Source organism: Maniola hyperantus, chromosome 3 (genome assembly GCF_902806685.2).
Source record: "Maniola hyperantus chromosome 3, iAphHyp1.2, whole genome shotgun sequence".
Taxonomy (NCBI): Eukaryota; Metazoa; Arthropoda; class Insecta; order Lepidoptera; family Nymphalidae; genus Maniola; species Maniola hyperantus.
In genome coordinates, this window is record NC_048538.1 from 14,487,774 (window position 1) to 14,507,920 (window position 20,147).

At 35.1% G+C, this 20,147-nt stretch overlaps 1 protein-coding gene across 1 annotated transcript in view; it reads right to left on the minus strand.

The window, feature by feature from the left end:
* The window catches only part of LOC117996235 (protein scarlet-like), a 32,565-nt gene that overhangs the window by 2,010 nt on the left and 10,408 nt on the right, over window positions 1-20,147 (minus strand). The window contains exons 5-11 of the mRNA XM_034984275.2: window positions 18,733-18,869; window positions 4,717-4,887; window positions 3,035-3,273; window positions 1,528-1,723; window positions 998-1,132; window positions 670-897; window positions 303-438 (exon numbers count right to left, since the gene is read on the minus strand). Coding sequence (XP_034840166.1) covers window positions 303-438; window positions 670-897; window positions 998-1,132; window positions 1,528-1,723; window positions 3,035-3,273; window positions 4,717-4,887; window positions 18,733-18,869 — 1,242 coding nt within the window. The remainder of the gene's footprint in view (window positions 1-302; window positions 439-669; window positions 898-997; window positions 1,133-1,527; window positions 1,724-3,034; window positions 3,274-4,716; window positions 4,888-18,732; window positions 18,870-20,147) is intronic.

The window sequence follows — 20,147 nt, forward strand, 5'->3', positions numbered from 1 at the left end:
GTTAAGCTTAGTTTGACGAATAGTTGTGTCGACAAAGTTTAAAGAAACTGGAACCTAAAATCAGGAAATATTGCAGTTATAAGTTCTCAATCGAGACAAACTGAACTTAAGGAAGTTATGTATAATTTAGAAAATCCTATATTTTGTGACAAGCCTTGAAAGAGACCGTGCATTAAAGGGAGTCTATGGTTCAGATGACAATAACAACGAATAAATCAGAGTCTTAGATTATCAGAATATGCATTCATCAGACACACAGAGTAAAAATCAATCAGACATGACGTAAAAGCAATATTACTCACCGCAGGCGATGGCTACGTTTAGAACCAAGATGGACAGAAAGATAGTAAAACCAAAAGCGTAGACCGTGCCTCGAAGTCCTGCCACCCAATACACCACCAGTGTGAACAACGTAGGCTCGATCACTAGACCTGGAAACTAGGAAAAAAAATCGTGATCAGACAAGCCTGGAAAATCTAATGATAAAATGAAAATTATTCAATCCTAAGTATTAATGCTCCTAGTAGATTATTTTTGATAATGGCTGAAATTTTATTTGGGAAGGTGACTTAATGAAGTTCCAATTATTGTTGGAAATATTTAACATCATCATTAAGTATACAATTTGTTGAATTTTGACAAAGATTTTTTTTTAAAGGATTAACTTACCAGAGCCACCATTCTAGCGATATAGTATGCCGGAGTAGAATACAGCCCAGCCTTCAGTTCTCTTTCCAGCATAGGGAACTCCTCAGGAAACATGTGCAGTACTGAGTACATTGGCGAGAAAGTGTTTTCTGCTATAATTATGAAGAGTGCCCCTTGAACATCTTGGATACCAGCTTGAGTGAGTCGAGCTGTTCCGATGAAGCATAATCCAGCTGTCAATGCTATGGCCTGAAAATAATTACCCGTCTTTAATATTCCGTCCATTAGGCTATCACTATAATATAGTCTATACTTTTTTCAAGAGTTTGACTTCTTATTCTTAACTTACCAATTTTTGTAATATCCGCACGAACTGTACTCGAGGATCCCTTAATATTATGATAAAATATCTGTAGACAAGCCAAAGAACCTTTGTGTGAAAAAACGGGGGCTTATAATCATCGTTTTTCACTCGCCTTGTATCCTGAAACAGAAGTTACAAAATATATAGGCTAAAATCCTTCAGTGTGGCGAAGATCCAAATAAAACGATTGGAATGTTTTTCACGAGATCTGACACTATCTGATGAGCTCGAACCGAACGCAATATTCCATCGGGTATAAAAAAATTGTAGAGTACCTTTGACCAATTATATAACAAAAGAACCAAGGCGATTAAAGCAATTTTTAATGAAGATACATAGCTATCGGGAGCTACATTGCAAACGACATCTTTTGCCTTGCTTACAAATTAAATGACTGTACAAGCAAATAAATCGAATATACATTTTTTTTTTTCAAAGACAGTAAAAAATTTATTGCCTCCGTCTTAACAGAGATTTTACTAAGATTACTTAGTGATAAAACCATAAATTCGTACCACGTCTTTATTATCCATAAGATGAAACTCCAGATGTATCTCCATATCAAGTTCTTTAGCAGCATCACTGACGGCGAATCTGTCGCATACACTCTTGATGGCTTGCCTTGATGCTCCTTCTGATCCGGGGGTTAGAGCCAGGACTTTGATGAAGTAGTCCGTAGGATTGTACGTAATAGGACACTGGTAGCCCAAACTGTGAACAGTTTTGATCAATATTTAAATAAACCGTAATACAAGCCCAAATTTTTGGGATATTTATTTATAACATTCCAATATTTAATTTTCAGAACTCACGTAGATTTATTTATTTATTTTAGCATCAGTCAGGAAAGCGTTCGTGTTTCAGGTTTAAGTACCTATATCTATACTTAGAAAATAATATTATAATAACTAATAATAATGACGTCTACAAATCTGCTTTTTATCAACAGGTTATTTGTGAGGCTTAATTCAATTATTTTTTCGTTACTTTTGTATTGATAAAAGTTTTGAAAAATATGTTAAGTATCTTTGTAGGATTTTTTAAACAAAGCACGATTTTAAAGCTAGCGTTATCATGAAGTACCGGCTGAAATTAATTGCTAATTAATCTATTTTGTAATTTGTCGATAAGTTACTTATAGCAGCATTGTTATTTGTCAAAAAAGAGTATACAATTTTTGACAAATAACAATGCTGCTCAGTAACTTATCGACAGGTTACAGATATGATTGATTATTAATAATTTTGGCCGTTGATAAGTAATACGCGAGCCCTTGAACGTTGCCGCTGTTTCTAGTCGTCGGGAAGTCCTATTAGGGTCAGCGAATTATCGTTCTGATCGTATCTAATTATTGTTACCGATATACGTATCAACTGTCTGATCTGTCTAGCCTGAGGCGCCATCATATTGATTTTTAATCTTTAATCACCGAAGAAATTTGAGTTTAAAATACAGTTCCCACCAAGGAGCCCTAGACAAATGATGTAATTTTTTTTTTACTGTTAATGTCTAAGTCCATGAATCCAGATTTGCACCGTGGTGTTCTTGTGTAGGTCTTTAATCTAAATATATAAAAGAAAAAGGTGACTGACTGACTGATCTATCAACGCACAGCTCAAACGACTGGACGGATTGGGCTGAAATTTGGCATGCAGACTATTATGACGTAGGCTTCCGCTAAGAAAGGATTTTTGAAAATTCAACCCCTAAGGGGGTGAAATATGGGTTTAATATTTGTGAAGTCCACGCGGACGAAGTCGCGAGCATAATTGCTACTTTCATATATGTTTTTACTAAATAATGCCTGTGTGACTTCTGCGCCGTCCCATCCACGCTTCAAACGCATCTTCATTCTTACAAAAAATTCATTATATTCCTACACTTTTTTTAAAATTACTATACCTACTAGGCACGCTCTAGGCAGGCACGCTCCTCCTTAGGCTACATTATCACTCACTATTTGGTGTGATTGCAGCCAAGGGCATACCTATTTAGTTTAAAAAAACTATGCATATTATATACCTTTCAAAGAAATTCAGCGCTCCTGAAGCGTTGCCAGCAAAAGCCACTCTTCCCTCCGCCAATAACACCAGCTTATCGAACAACGCCATCAGTTCTGAGGACGGCTGGTGTATGGTGCATATCACAGTTTTGCCCTGGACTGCGCTGGCTCGGAGTAGAGTTATCAACTTCTGTGCAGACGACGAGTCCAGTCCCGTTGTGGGTTCATCGCAGAATAGAAGACCCGGGTCGATTAAGAGCTAAAGCAAAATTGTTGATTCATTGTCAGCAGCCATTGGGAAATAAAATATAATGAAATTAAATGTACTATAACTTCATAGAGGGAAACCAATTATGATATTTCAAAACTCTACCACAAAGTTCGCTACTGCCCATGTCTGCTCGACCTTCATCTCTCGCAGCACTGCAGTCCCATCGTGACCCGTGCAATTGGGTCGAAATATCGACAAATAAAAACAACAAATTAATCGTGGTATGTACCCGTTTTCTACTTTAAAATATGCTACCATAAGGTTCGAGAAGCAGATTCTAGAGAGAAGAAGAACCTATAAAGCAGTTACCATTTTTGCTTTCTTTCTACATAACAACTACACTACCTTGGCCTTGTAGGCTGCTGAAAGCAAAATTGATTAGTTTCCATGCAACTTTGTAAGTTTTTGTGTAATAGCTACGACTTCTACATGTATCTTAGAAAGGGACCTAGGTTTGATTCTCGGCAGGGGTAAGTAATTTTTGAATTCAAGCGTTTTCCCTGTTCAGGTCAGGCGGGAGAGTTCCAAAGCCGGGCCGCCAATTAGTGCGGTATAAGTTTTTAATTTAAATTTCGTTAAATGTTTACACCTTGGATTGTGTCCACATTCCATCACTAGATAAAATCGCACTATCGTTTTGATCTAAAAATTCAAATTCATTTCATCTGTTATCACATTCATTTATGAATACTTGTTTCATGACCGGTTTTTAGCTATTTCGTCCTTGGGAAATCTCGTTAGTCAACCAGGATTTGCTTACTAACTAGTTAGATGGTGTCCGCGGTTTTCTGCTATAGCTTTTCACGGCCGATGAGCCGTCGACTAAACTGATGCGTTTAACCGATTCTGACGAAATTACGTAGGTAAGTAGGTATGGAAAGAGCTTACATTCTTGTATCAAACAACATGTACCTACATGAACATTGAACATAGGTTACTTTTTCATCCCATCGCCGCTTCAATACAGAACACGGGTCTCCTGTCAGAATGATAAGCGTTTTGGCCATATTCTACCAGGCCACGCTGGCCAAGTGCGAATTGGCAGACTTCACACACCTTTTGAGAACATTATGGAGAACTCTCAGGTATGCAGTTTTCCTTCACCGTTAAAGTAAGTGATATTTATTTACTTAAAATGCAAACAACTCCGTAAAGTTAGAGATGCGTGCCGGGGATCAAACCCCCGACCTCCGATTTGGAATTTGAAGTATTAACCACTAGACTATCACAGCTTTTGTACCTTAAAGCAATTATACAAGAGGTTTGGCGAAACCTATTATAGGTAGGTAAGTATTGTACGCGACAGGTCGAGATAGCAATCGAGGTATGATGGCGAGGGGACGCCTCGCACTCCCGCACGTCACTTGCACGATGTGCGGGGCGTTCCCTCCCCAATTGCCATCTCAACCTAGATAATATTATTATGCTCACCTCTGAAGCAAAGGCAAGTCGCTTCCTCTCGCCACCGGACAGTGTTTTCTGTCCGTCCAGTCCACCGATCCGCGTGTGTCGAGCTCCGTATAGAGAGAGCTGCCTCATCAGCTGGTTGACTTTTCTCCGACGCGCCAGAGGTGACGTGCGTCTGTCCATGCGGAGCCGAGCCTAGAAGAGTTTCGTCTCAGAATAATTCATCTAAGAGTTTCGTCTTTATCGTTTCGGTGTGTGTATCCTTTCAAGAGTCCCGTACCTCAAAAGGAAAAATGGTACCCTTATAGGATCAATTCACTGTCTGCTGTCTGTCGTGTCTGTCAAGAAACCTATAGGGTACTTTCCGTTGACCTAGAATCATGAAATTTGGCAGGTAGGCGGGTCTTATAGCACACGTTAGAGTAAAAATCCGAAAACTGTGAATTTGTGGTTACATCACCAAAAAATGTGCTAATGAACATAATAATTAATTAGTATTTTCAACTTTTAAAGTAAGATTACTAGGTATAATAAACGGGGTAAGTATCATAATATGAAAGGGCTGTACATTCTAAAACTGATTTTTATTTATTTTTATGCATGATAGTTTTTGATTTATCGTGAAAAATGTCGAAAAAATACGGGTATGGAACCCTCGGTGCGTGAGTCTGACTCGCACTTGGCGTGACCCGGCCTGTTATTTTGAGGTTATAGATTTTTAGTTGACACACTTTTATAATTCAGGTTGTTAAATAAGCTTTAATTTATTAGGTGTCAAATAAGGGCTTCGGTTATTAGGAATAAGCCGGGATTTGAATTCAGGCCGTTGCCTTTCGGTGCCGTAACTTGAGATGCCCGTGAAACCACAAATTGAGTATTTCTTAAAGATATCATTTACGTGTCATTGTTTTAATTATAGGCTGTGGCGAAAGCAATACCTGTGGAGATATACCTAAGTGTGTTAAGTGTGTAAATAATGTTAGGTAAAATTACCGTTATATTGCAATGACTTATATATTACTTCGTATGGACAGGGTTATTGAACAAACCAAATGGCACCGACTCATTGACAATTATTAATGCAACCTCAGTGACGTCTGGATTTCAAACGGATCGTTCATTACTATCTAAGAGGTGGCGGTGATTTATTTGGATTCTAAACCGTGAAAAATTTTGTTCGCTTGACCATAAGTAGTAGGGGATTCGCCGGTTCTGGCCCACCTCCTGGGCCCCCTCCCAACCTCGGCCCCCTCCGCCGGTCGGTCAACTTTGAAATCTAAAAAAAAAAAAAAAAAAAAAAAAAAAAAAAAAAAAAAAAAAAAAAAAAAAAAAAAAAAAAGGTTTTGGGGTGCGCTGAATCGTTTGCGCTCACTCCCGTCTTCGTATCTCTAACCGTTTCAAAGTTAGCTTTCGTCAAAATTAATCCCTAGTTCGTTATCTACTTGCTAATGACCTACTAATCACCCTCTATTGTTCGTATGCTCGCTGCTTCATTTCATGGGAATTACAAAGGAAACTCTTATCTCTCATAAGTACTGTTTATTGGCCGCCAAATATTGATTTTAATAATTCTAACAAGAACATATCATTCTCTAACGTATTTTTATTGAATAAATCTAAAAAATCTGAACTTGTAACATGAAATACAAATACACTATACAATATTCACCGCAAACTGCTCTGTAGTCTTTTTGAACCCTCATTGTATTGAAAAACTTTGAACTTGTATAGTAAGTAACCAGTACCAATCAACCTATTTAGCGTTCACACCTGGACATAGGTCTTCCCAAGAGCGCGCCAACATATACGTTCCTCTGCCTTCCTCATCCATCTACTTTCCCACAGCTCAACATATTATTTTGATGACATTTCGTACAGACTTAGCTTACTTACATCCTGGGATAGGACGCTACTTTTTATCCCGGAAAATCAAAGAGTTTTCACGGTATTTTAAAAAACTTAAATCCATGCGGACGAAGTCGCGGGCGTCATCTACTCAGAAATATATTCGTATTACACTAACGATTGCTTTTCTGCATATCGGGCATAACATTTTATCCAATGATAAAGCACACTTAATACACGTTATAGCATGACCACATGGTCTATAACACATGCCTACTTCTTCTACAAGACAAATTTTACAGCAAAGTTTAAATGTTTCTTCAGCATTTTCAACACATAATATGTTTCTGCCTGCAAATTTAGAACTCATTGTATTGTTATTTACAAATTGTTCAGAGTCTTTTGATGTACCACAAACATCTTTGGCAATAGTTTGTATGTATGTTTCACCCATCACAAGTAAAACATAGGGGCAGGACGGAAACCAACGAGCGTGCTCCGACCATGGAAGTGAGTCCAATCCTTCCCAATCTTTGAGTCCACCATCACAAAAGTAACAAATCACTCGATCACTTTTTCCTGTATAAAAAAACCAGCGTCTGCCATTTCTTGAGGTTTTTGATTTAAACCTTGAGGCCAGGCATCAAAACTTCGCAATCTTGCGATTTTAGTTGCATAACTAGGATATTTGGGATATAGAAACTCCATTTCGATCTACGAACAATGGATTTCGATGTTAATAAAATATATTATAACAGATTTTTAGTAAGGTTTGCAAGCTTATTACACATTATTATTTATTGAAAATTAATTCTTTAATAACGATTTTACACACATTTACTGCTATTTAAGTATATTTCGATTTTTAACATTTTTAACATTTTATATCTACCTATAAAAAAAAACATATTTAAGGTGATGGTGGATAACTTAAAATAAAACAAAAAATATCTTTTAGCATTGTTTTATTACAAACCTTAATGAAAATGTAGATACAAGTTTTGGCTTAATCTATTTACTAGATTTTCTTAACTGCTAGTATATATAATATGATAATTTTTAAAGTTGAATGAGTTTCTTTGTAAGAGTTCCTTACATTCATTTTAGCCATTTTTTTGATTTAATCATTCTTTAGTTTTAATAATTTATCAAAGCTACTAAACCGAACAGAGTGTTTTTGGTCATAATATTATTCATTTCTAATAAGGGGTCCATTTTTCCCAATCAATTTTTTTCTTTATTTTTTTAATGTGTTTATCACCACTACCCTTTGGAGTCTTTAAAGTTCCTTCGTTAGATGTAAAATTCCCTTCGAGCGATTTCATCTGCAGTTGATGAATAAAATCAGACCTTTTAGAATTTCCGATGTAAGTCAAAGGTATTTTAATTGCATGTAATGTCTTAGCAAACTTTTCCCAACCTATTGGATCACTTTTTTTTAGAGGTCTCAATGTATCATTAATTAGATCAACAATATTACTGCCGGGAATTTTTTCATTGTTTATTAACACTGTACCATCAGCATGATCCCAATAAATTGCATTTTTACTCAAAGAAATCGAGTTTAATAACAACTCACCTTTTTTCAAATATGATTTTGGTATCAGACTTAAAATTTGAGTTGTTGTGTAACGTGGTTGATTATTTTCTTTTTCTGTTACATCATCTGTCGGTGTTTTGAATGACATTAAGTTTTCATTTTCTGTGTCTTTATTTTTGTAACTCTTATTTTCATTAATACTGTCAGTAATAATTGGTAACAAGATAGGTTGACGTTCTTCCTCGGTGAAATGTAGATATCTTTGTAGAATTTGTAAATATAAAATACATTTTTTACGATCTTCAATATTACTATTTAAAATCTTTTGCATTTCTACATCTAATCGGGACATGGGATTTTCAACATTGGTTTGCTGTTTGAGTCTTTCTATAAAACTAGGCTCAACAAGCAACATTTTTTTTGCATTTTCCATATTAAACTAATCCACTCAAAATAAACTCCAAAATGAAAGGTAAAAATGCTCCTACTTTTTGTATCAATATATTTTTCTTTAGTTTTTTTTCCCTTGTGATACAAAGTGCGAAGTATACTTTTAAATTTTTTAAACTTTTTCTTTTGTACATTCACAAATGCAATTTATCTCTTCTTCTCCACACGATTTTAATAATGCTTTTTGACATTTAGGTTTAAGTATATGCAATGCGAGTAACAACTTTTTATGTGTCTTCAGACTTCAGTGCATTATTTGTAAATAATAGGAATTTGACGATTCTTTAAACTTTTACTATTCTTTGTTGAAATATTATATTCTACACAAAATTCATCACAGGTAAATATTTTTGATTTAATTGGACACATCATTTGCATCTTGTTTAAGATCAATCATTAAATATCCATGTGCTTCTTTTGTTGCATCCTTATAGCCATCCTCAATGAATTTTAAATTATCTGGTGACACTTGTCTTGATAAGTATCGTATTTGGTTTTATGATATCACGAGGATTTTTAAAATAAATAATGTAGCTTTAATTCAAAGATATAATATCTATTTAATCTTTTCCATGATGAAAAAAAAAATTTCAGTAAAACAAAATGACTTCCTTTAGTGAATTTGTTTTTGAGTTTAATTATTTTTTAATTATTTTTTAAATAAGTTTTCAACTTTTATTTCATTCATTGAATTTTATGGAACGTGAAAACAAAGTTTTATCTCTAAATATTTTTTTGTGTTTAATTATTTTTTAAATAAGTTTTCGACTTTTATTTTAATCATTGAATTGAATTAAATTTTATTTTATTGAAATAATCCTTGTGATGTTCGTTCTAACAATATAATGTGTTTGGAGAAATTTAAATTTATATGATTTAAACTTTGTTTTCACGTTCCATAAAATTCTATGAAGAAATAAAAGTTCTGTAAAACAAGTTAAAATTTAATTCAATTCAATGATTAAAATAAAAGTCGAAAACTTATTTAAAAAATAATTAAACACAAAAAAATATTTAGAGATAAAACTTTGTTTTCACGTTCCATAAAATTCAATGAATGAAATAAAAGTTGAAAACTTATTTAAAAAATAATTAAACTCAAAAACAAATTCACTAAAGGAAGTCATTTTGTTTTACTGAAATTTTTTTTTTCATCATGGAAAAGATTAAATAGATATTATATCTTTGAATTAAAGCTACATTATTTATTTTAAAAATCCTCGTGATATCATAAAACCAAATACGATACTTATCAAGACAAGTGTCACCAGATAATTTAAAATTCATTGAGGATGGCTATAAGGATGCAACAAAAGAAGCACATGGATATTTAATGATTGATCTTAAACAAGATGCAAATGATGTGTCCAATTAAATCAAAAATATTTACCTGTGATGAATTTTGTGTAGAATATAATATTTCAACAAAGAATAGTAAAAGTTTAAAGAATCGTCAAATTCCTATTATTTACAAATAATGCACTGAAGTCTGAAGACACATAAAAAGTTGTTACTCGCATTGCATATACTTAAACCTAAATGTCAAAAAGCATTATTAAAATCGTGTGGAGAAGAAGAGATAAATTGCATTTGTGAATGTACAAAAGAAAAAGTTTAAAAAATTTAAAAGTATACTTCGCACTTTGTATCACAAGGGAAAAAAAACTAAAGAAAAATATATTGATACAAAAAGTAGGAGCATTTTTACCTTTCATTTTGGAGTTTATTTTGAGTGGATTAGTTTAATATGGAAAATGCAAAAAAAATGTTGCTTGTTGAGCCTAGTTTTATAGAAAGACTCAAACAGCAAACCAATGTTGAAAATCCCATGTCCCGATTAGATGTAGAAATGCAAAAGATTTTAAATAGTAATATTGAAGATCGTAAAAAATGTATTTTATATTTACAAATTCTACAAAGATATCTACATTTCACCGAGGAAGAACGTCAACCTATCTTGTTACCAATTATTACTGACAGTATTAATGAAAATAAGAGTTACAAAAATAAAGACACAGAAAATGAAAACTTAATGTCATTCAAAACACCGACAGATGATGTAACAGAAAAGAAAATAATCAACCACGTTACACAACAACTCAAATTTTAAGTCTGATACCAAAATCATATTTGAAAAAAGGTGAGTTGTTATTAAACTCGATTTCTTTGAGTAAAAATGCAATTTATTGGGATCATGCTGATGGTACAGTGTTAATAAACAATGAAAAAATTCCCGGCAGTAATATTGTTGATCTAATTAATGATACATTGAGACCTCTAAAAAAAAGTGATCCAATAGGTTGGGAAAAGTTTGCTAAGACATTACATGCAATTAAAATACCTTTGACTTACATCGGAAATTCTAAAAGGTCTGATTTTATTCATCAACTGCAGATGAAATCGCTCGAAGGGAATTTTACATCTAACGAAGGAACTTTAAAGACTCCAAAGGGTAGTGGTGATAAACACATTAAAAAAATAAAGAAAAAAATTGATTGGGAAAAATGGACCCCTTATTAGAAATGAATAATATTATGACCAAAAACACTCTGTTCGGTTTAGTAGCTTTGATAAATTATTAAAACTAAAGAATGATTAAATCAAAAAAATGGCTAAAATGAATGTAAGGAACTCTTACAAAGAAACTCATTCAACTTTAAAAATTATCATATTATATATACTAGCAGTTAAGAAAATCTAGTAAATAGATTAAGCCAAAACTTGTATCTACATTTTCATTAAGGTTTGTAATAAAACAATGCTAAAAGATATTTTTTGTTTATTTTAAGTTATCCACCATCACCTTAAATATGTTTTTTTTTATAGGTAGATATAAAATGTTAAAAATGTTAAAAATCGAAATATACTTAAATAGCAGTAAATGTGTGTAAAATCGTTATTAAAGAATTAATTTTCAATAAATAATAATGTGTAATAAGCTTGCAAACCTTACTAAAAATCTGTTATAATATATTTTATTAACATCGAAATCCATTGTTCGTAGATCGAAATGGAGTTTCTATATCCCAAATATCCTAGTTATGCAACTAAAATCGCAAGATTGCGAAGTTTTGATGCCTGGCCTCAAGGTTTAAATCAAAAACCTCAAGAAATGGCAGACGCTGGTTTTTTTTATACAGGAAAAAGTGATCGAGTGATTTGTTACTTTTGTGATGGTGGACTCAAAGATTGGGAAGGATTGGACTCACTTCCATGGTCGGAGCACGCTCGTTGGTTTCCGTCCTGCCCCTATGTTTTACTTGTGATGGGTGAAACATACATACAAACTATTGCCAAAGATGTTTGTGGTACATCAAAAGACTCTGAACAATTTGTAAATAACAATACAATGAGTTCTAAATTTGCAGGCAGAAACATATTATGTGTTGAAAATGCTGAAGAAACATTTAAACTTTGCTGTAAAATTTGTCTTGTAGAAGAAGTAGGCATGTGTTATAGACCATGTGGTCATGCTATAACGTGTATTAAGTGTGCTTTATCATTGGATAAAATGTTATGCCCGATATGCAGAAAAGCAATCGTTAGTGTAATACGAATATATTTCTGAGTAGATGACGCCCGCGACTTCGTCCGCATGGATTTAAGTTTTTTAAAATACCGTGAAAACTCTTTGATTTTCCGGGATAAAAAGTAGCGTCCTATCCCAGGATGTAAGTAAGCTAAGTCTGTACGAAATGTCATCAAAATAATATGTTGAGCTGTGGGAAAGTAGATGGATGAGGAAGGCAGAGGAACGTATATGTTGGCGCGCTCTTGGGAAGACCTATGTCCAGGTGTGAACGCTAAATAGGTTGATTGGTACTGGTTACTTACTATACAAGTTCAAAGTTTTTCAATACAATGAGGGTTCAAAAAGACTACAGAGCAGTTTGCGGTGAATATTGTATAGTGTATTTGTATTTCATGTTACAAGTTCAGATTTTTTAGATTTATTCAATAAAAATACGTTAGAGAATGATATGTTCTTGTTAGAATTATTAAAATCAATATTTGGCGGCCAATAAACAGTACTTATGAGAGATAAGAGTTTCCTTTGTAATTCCCATGAAATGAAGCAGCGAGCATACGAACAATAGAGGGTGATTAGTAGGTCATTAGCAAGTAGATAACGAACTAGGGATTAATTTTGACGAAAGCTAACTTTGAAACGGTTAGAGATACGAAGACGGGAGTGAGCGCAAACGATTCAGCGCACCCCAAAACCTTTTTTTTTTTTTTTTTTTTTTTTTTTTTTTTTTTTTTTTTTTTTTTTTTTTTTTTTTTTTTTTTTTTTTTAGATTTCAAAGTTGACCGACCGGCGGAGGGGGCCGAGGTTGGGAGGGGGCCCAGGAGGTGGGCCAGAACCGGCGAATCCCCTACTACTACCATATCTTGTCATTTATATCGATGTTATATTGTGAGTTTATTTTGTAACATTAGCTGGTAAGAACTAATTATTATCATAATAGCAACTCTTGATCCAGTCAGCAGCAAATAACTTGAGCAAAGGCGCAGTATCCATTTTAAGGTCTTTTTGAAGGATCCAATTTTTTGCGGATTTTTGCGGTAGAAATCCCTTCTTTCTATCGTACGGGGGCATGCAATTGGTCGATCAGTCGCCGCTTGTTCCCCGTAATAATAAATTGTCGCAAAAAGGCACAGTTCCTGTACTTAGGTCATGCGGAGAAAGTCGCAGGCAAAGGCTACATTACATGTAGATCACATGTAGGTATAATATGTTTTATAAAAAACTAAAATTATGCAAAATTCACAGCAAAAGCAGCTACTTAAGTAGTTTTAGATGTTTGTCAAAACGCAAAAGACAAGTAAAATTCCACTCGAATTCGATCAGTATATTTTTTAAGTATTTTTTTTAGCATCAAGACCGGGAGCCGCAGCAGAAACAGCTGAAAACGGCAAGCGGCGCAAGTATGCCTCTCTTATAGAGAGTTACATTTTTGTGCCGTTTGCCGTGGAGACCCTGGGGCCATGGAGTCTTAGTGCTAAAAATTTTTTACGAGACATTTCACCGCGATTAATAGCCTCAACTGGTGACAGAAGGGCTGGCTCATTTTTTGCGCAGCGGATCAGCCTGGCTGTCCAGCGCGGAAATGCAGCCAGTATTCTTGGCACCATTCCACGCGGTCATGATTTATATAGTAATTAGATAAGGCTAGCCTTAAGTTTTATTGTATTAAAAAAAAAATAGTAAAAAGAGAGAAAAGTAAACAATTAAAAAAAAAAAAAAAAAAAAAAAAAAAAAAAAAAAAAATTTTTAAGTTTATGTGCATAATTTACAAGCAGCGCGTGCCAAAATAACCTTTAAATATTTTTTGTTGAGCCATTAATTTATTATGTTTATTTATTAGTTTAGCACGTGGCAGATACATTTATCTGATTTGTTTATTACTAGTTCTTAATTACTGATTTACATTTTAATTCGAAATAATTTGAAAATTAAATTATATTGATGTGTTTAGTTCGGTAAGTAAGTAGCCTTGTACAAACGTGATACGCTTTTCCAGTTTCTACACGCGTGGGATAAGCTGTTTAGCTATCGAAATGAGAGATGCGCAAGCGGGATGCGCTTGCACTTAGCTCAGCAAAATAAAATTTGCTTGTTTTTGTACTTGTGCAAGACATATAGCATTTATGCTGAGTCGGGACCTTTTTAGGGATCCGTACCTCAAAAGGAAAAACGGAACCCTTATAGGATCACTTTGTTGTCTGTCTGTCTGTCTGTCTGTCTGTCAAGAAACCTACAGGGTACTTCGCGTTGACCTAGAATCGTGAAATTTGGCAGGTAGGCAAATCTTATATTTTGAGATTTATATGAGATTTTATAGCTGACAGTTGGGGAAAAATCTGAAAACCGTGAATTTAGGGTTAGATCACACAAAAAAAATTAAATTGTGGTCATGAACTAATAATTAGTATTTTCAACTTTCGAAGTGAGATAACTGTATCAAATGGGGTATCATATGAAAGGTCTTCACCGGTGCATTCTAAAACAGATTTTTATTTATTTTTATGCATCATAGTTTTTGAATTATCGTGCAAAATGTCGCAAAAATACGACTGTAGTACGGAACCCTCATTGCGCGAGCCTGACTCGCACTTGGCCGGTTTTTTTCGGGTTGTGCTACGTCATGACATATGTAGTTTATTCCGGCGCTGCTTCTGCTTGAGGTCTTTTGACTTTACTGCTCAAGTATTAGGAGGCGTCGGGATAACCTAACCCCTAGATTTAACTGGTAATGTGTGGCGCAGCTTTAAAAAATAAACGTTTTTCTTTCTTTCTTTTTTTCTTTCAATGACATTATAACACAGACATGTTCTCACGCACCATTTTAACTTTATGTGTCAAATTTCATCCTAAAAGTAGGTACGATTTTAGTCTTTATTTTAAAGGTAGACCGTACTTTTGACACGACAGTTGACCCATGGAGTAAAAATGGTGCATGAGAAGTCATTTTGTACGGACTATACGTTCAAATATACCTATACCAGTATTCGTTCTACCTATCTTTACCCATATTATAAAGGCGAAAGTGTGTTTGATTGTTGGATTGTCCTTCAATCACTTTGCAACGGAGCCACGGATCGGTATAATTTTTTGCAAGGATATAGTGGATCTCGTAGAGTGATATTTAGGCTACTTTTATCCAGGAAAACCAAACAGTTCCCATACGGTTGAAGTTGCGGGCATCAGCTAGTACGTAATTAAGAGATTGAAGTGGCGTATAAAATTCGTATTCGATGATGAGTAAAGAAGATACAAAACGCACAAGAGTAGAAGAGTCAGTGCGCACATTTATACGTGACCCAATTAGTGTTGCACATAGTTTTAAGTCTTCATTTTAGTTTGTAACTTAGATTGGTATAGTCCGCGACAGGGTGAGATGGTAATCGGGGTATAAGGCGGGGGATGCCCCGCACACCCGCACGTCACCCGCGCTCGCCCGCACTGGGTTGGCGCGGGGCCTGTGCGGCTGTGCGAGGCGTTAGCTCCACGATTACCATCTCGACCTGTCGCGAGTTATACGTTACTTATTCTTTCCATCATTGACTTGACTTGCGACCAGTTTGACTTGTAAACTGTCCAAACAATCATGAAAACTTTACACGTCAGTTTCACAAGTTAACTCGGTACTTATTTAACTAATGCAAATGTAAATCAACCTTAACAGTAACAGATATTTTTAAACTATAAATATTAAGATGTGTTTTAACAGATATTTTAAAACAATTATAACATAAATTCATAGCCTATTTTATATTTAATGGCTTGGCTATAAAATACTTTATTACTTGAAAACAAACGAAGGGCCATTAGAGGACCCTGTATTTTTAATTTTAACCTAAACATCAAGAAAAACAGAATAAATTATCGTTTAAGACTCAGGGTTCATGGTCATCGGACACGATTTTTTTATTAATGTTTCCCAGAAATTGACTCGCGCATCATTTAGATGAACTAAGACTTGGCACTTATTATTTAGCCCAACGGCAATCAATACCCAACGGCTTAGCTAGAAAAAACATAGATTAATTATTGGTTTCGGTACGCTCTACGAGAAAAACGTTAGAATCGCGTCAGGAACTTGAGCGCCATGCCCATTTTGATTTCAGTCTAAGTTCAATAACTAAAATCCGACTAATCCTCTTAAAAACCTCCTCTCCTTCCTCTATGCACGGATTATATTATATACTTTTTATTGATGGCCGCCACTTCGTCGACGCGTTCTTAGGTTTCTTAAAACCCTGCGCGAACTTTTTGATTTTCCGAGATAAAAGGTACCTAACTTATGTTCATCATCAATCTATCTCTGTGTCAAAATCGGTTAAACGGAGGTGCTTTGAACAGATAATAGACATACAGTAGAAACTCGATTATTCGGCCCTCGGTTATACGGATTCGCGATTATCCGGACTACCAACCGAAAATTGTTCGGTCAAGTGCGAGTCAGACTCGCGCACCGAGGGTTATACTCAGGTATTTTTTCCGGCATTTTGTACGATAAGTAAATCAAAAACTATTATGCATAAAAATCTGTTTTAGAATGTACAGGCATAGCCCTTTCATATAATATCCCACTTGGTATAGTAATCTTACTTTGAAAAGTAAGTGGAGGCTACATCTGAATGGGCTGACACTAGTGCGGGTGTTCCCCAAGGCGGAGTGCTCTCTCCTTTACTTTTTTCAGTATTTATCAACACAATAGTCTCCATCTTAAATTTCAGCTCCTATCACCTGTATGCAGATGACTTACAGCTGTACATTTCATTCAATGCTGAAAATGCGCTAGACTCCATTCAGAAACTCAATAGAGATCTAGAGGCGATCCGTATCTGGACTGAAAACCATGGACTCCTCGTGAATCCCTCTAAAACATAGGTTATGTTAATTGGTAGACCTAGGCAAGTTTCAAAACTGGACTTAAATTCACTTCCTCCTGTCATCTTTAACAACTTAAATCTACCATACTCCACTCAGGTCAAAAACTTAGGGCTTTATATCTCGCAAGATCTCTCCTGGTCTTCTCACGTTGGGGAAATTAGTCGAAAGGTTTTTGCTTCTATGCACGCACTTAAACGGATGCAGAATATGTTGCCCCCAAAGGCAAAACTTGTGCTTGTTAACTCTCTGTTGCTCCCCCTTATAGATTATGCGGACATTTGCTACACTAACCTTACTGAAGAGCTACTGAACAAACTCGATCGTCTACTCAATCTATGCATTCGGTATATATTTGGTTTGCGTAAGTTCGATCACATCTCAAAATTCCGTTCCGAACTAGGGTGGCTTAATATTCGGTATCGCCGGAATGCGCACGTTCTTGCCTGTCTCTATGGCATTCTCAACGACCCAGGCTCTCCTAAATAGGTACCTGAAAGAACGTTTTAAACTCTTTGGCTCCTTAGGTCGCGTTCAGCGGTCCTCAAATATAGATATTCTTGCCTACCCGAAACACAACTCGGCGCTATATTCAGATTCCTTCACTGTTACAGCAATCAGGCTATGGAACGCCTTTCCTCAGCAGGTACGACAAGCTCCGTCTCTTAACGTTTTTAAGACTCGTGTATATAAACACTATCTAAAATGTCAGAACCCTTCTATGTAATTACACATTATTAAATATAATATCTTACAATTAAAACATCAATATTACTCATATTATTGTTGTATATTTATTATTCATCTATCATTATATTATATATAAATATATGTATATATGTTATGTATTATATATGTACCTATGTATATCTTTATCTATATATTATTATTTAGGCATTCTTGTGCCTATTAATATACATATTACTTATATTATAATTATTATCTTTATGTTCCCTAACAACTTACGTACACCTCAAACCCAGCTTCACTAGCCTTTAAATCCTCTTCAACCTAGTTGCCTGGTAGAGATCGCTTCACAGCGATAAGGCCGCTAATTGTATATTCTTCTTTTACATGTTTCATTTTGTGTCTTTTCTTTTTGGTGTACAAGAAAGAATATAAAAAAAAAAATTGAAAATACTATTATAGTGAACTACATAATATCTATGCACAAAACCCGCTTTTCTTCATACATTATCCGGATTTTCGATTATCCGGATTTTCGATTATCCGAATCCCTAACGACAACAATAATTAGTCCGGTTAATCGAGTTTCCACTGTACATATGTATTAATAAAATTACCTAAATTTGGAAGTATAGATTAATGTACAAATTACCTCCAGTATGACTTCCTACTTTATATTATAAAGACTGCCCCAAGCTACTCAGGTTTCCGGTACAATGTCGTGTGAAAGCCAATTAGGGTAAATATGGGTATATGGGTATATGGGCTGATAGCTGTGCATTCCGATGTTCCTACTACTATGCTGATACCTTTGCATCCCGGCAAAGCGCGTAGGTTACTATTTATCCCGGAAAATCAAAGAGTTCCCACGGGATTTTTAAAAACCTAAATCCAAGCGGATGAAGTCGCGTACAGCATCTAATTTTTTTATAATATACTGGCTGTGACATAAATAAATAAATAAATTTTTAGACTTGATTGATAAACTTCACACACCTTTGAGAACATTATGGAGAACTCTCAGGCATGCAGGTTTCCTCACGATGTTTTCCTGCACCGTTAAAGCAAGTGATATTTAATTACCTATTACTACAGGACCCTTAAAAACAACAGAACTTACCATGATACTGAGGTGTTCCATAACTGTGAGGTTCTCAACGAAGAGCTCGTCTTGATGCATGTAGCCGCTCTGTCGGTGCATGAACTCTCCCACTGGGATGCCGTTCATTGCTATGTCTCCATCTATGATCGTGTCGCCTGGTACAAATTCAAATACTTACATTAAATTTTGTACACACATTTAAATGTACGACTTGTGTTTTAATGCTCATTATGACTGTCCGTAAATTGAGTTACACGAGACCTATAAAACTCAAAAACATTTTATGTAATTTTGAGTGTGTAATTCTGTGGGCGGTTCTTTGACAAATAAGATAAATTAAAAATAAAAAATAAAATAAAATTTAAAAAAAACGGCCAAGTACGAGACCCTTCCAGTATCAGTTTTCCGCTCCAATTATAATATGGGTGACTTCAAGTACGGAACCCTTCGTGTGTGAGTCCAACTCGCATTTGACCGATTATTATTTGCATATTTGCACTTTACATAAGATTCTCGCCTAGCAGCCGGAAATAACATTGGATCAATAGCGACATTAAAATATGCTTTTGATAATGATAACTAATTAATAGTATATACATACAGAAAATTGTTTTTTGTATGTATAATTAATTGATTTTTTAATATTTATTTATCTATCGATTTAACTACCTGTAGATCGAGAATGCAAATTTTTCATAAACATTTCCAATGTCAAATTGAAAGCTGCATAGTATTTTATAGACACTAGACCGGATTTATTTTGAAAAACAACTTTTTTATATCCACTTAATAATGAGGTGTAATTATTATGATTCTAATCTATAATCTATACATATAAAAGGAAAACTGACTAACTGATTGGCTGAATGATCAATCGCAATCAAATGAACGCACAGCTCAAACTTACTGGACGGATCGGGTTGAAATTTAGCATGCTAGGGGCCGATTCTCTTGTACACAATTTCTAAACTAAACTAAATTAACTCTAGTGCTATCCTTTTCTGCAAGCAACATTATGAAAGAGAAAGCAATAGATTTAGGCCGGCCATACACGGACTGCTCGAGCGGTTAGCCAGTGATCAACATACACGGACCGCTCTTGCAGTCAGAGTCAACAGCTTGAAGCTGCCATCGAGCAGTTAGCTTAACTGCTCGATGGCAGCTTCAAGCTTCAAGCAATTTCAATGCGGGCGGGAAGGCGTGCGCGACGCGACTGCTTGACCGCCAACCGCCCGAAGCAGTTGCAACTGCTTGAGCGGTTCGTGTATGTACGTACGTCTGTACTTCAATACGCAGTCGCAACTTGAAGCAGTCTATCCTGACTGCTTCAAGCTGTTCATGTATGGCTGGTCTTAGACGTGCCATTTTAGTTTAGTTTAGAGATTGTGTACAACGGAATTAGCCATTATATGTTATACGAGTTACGACGGAGA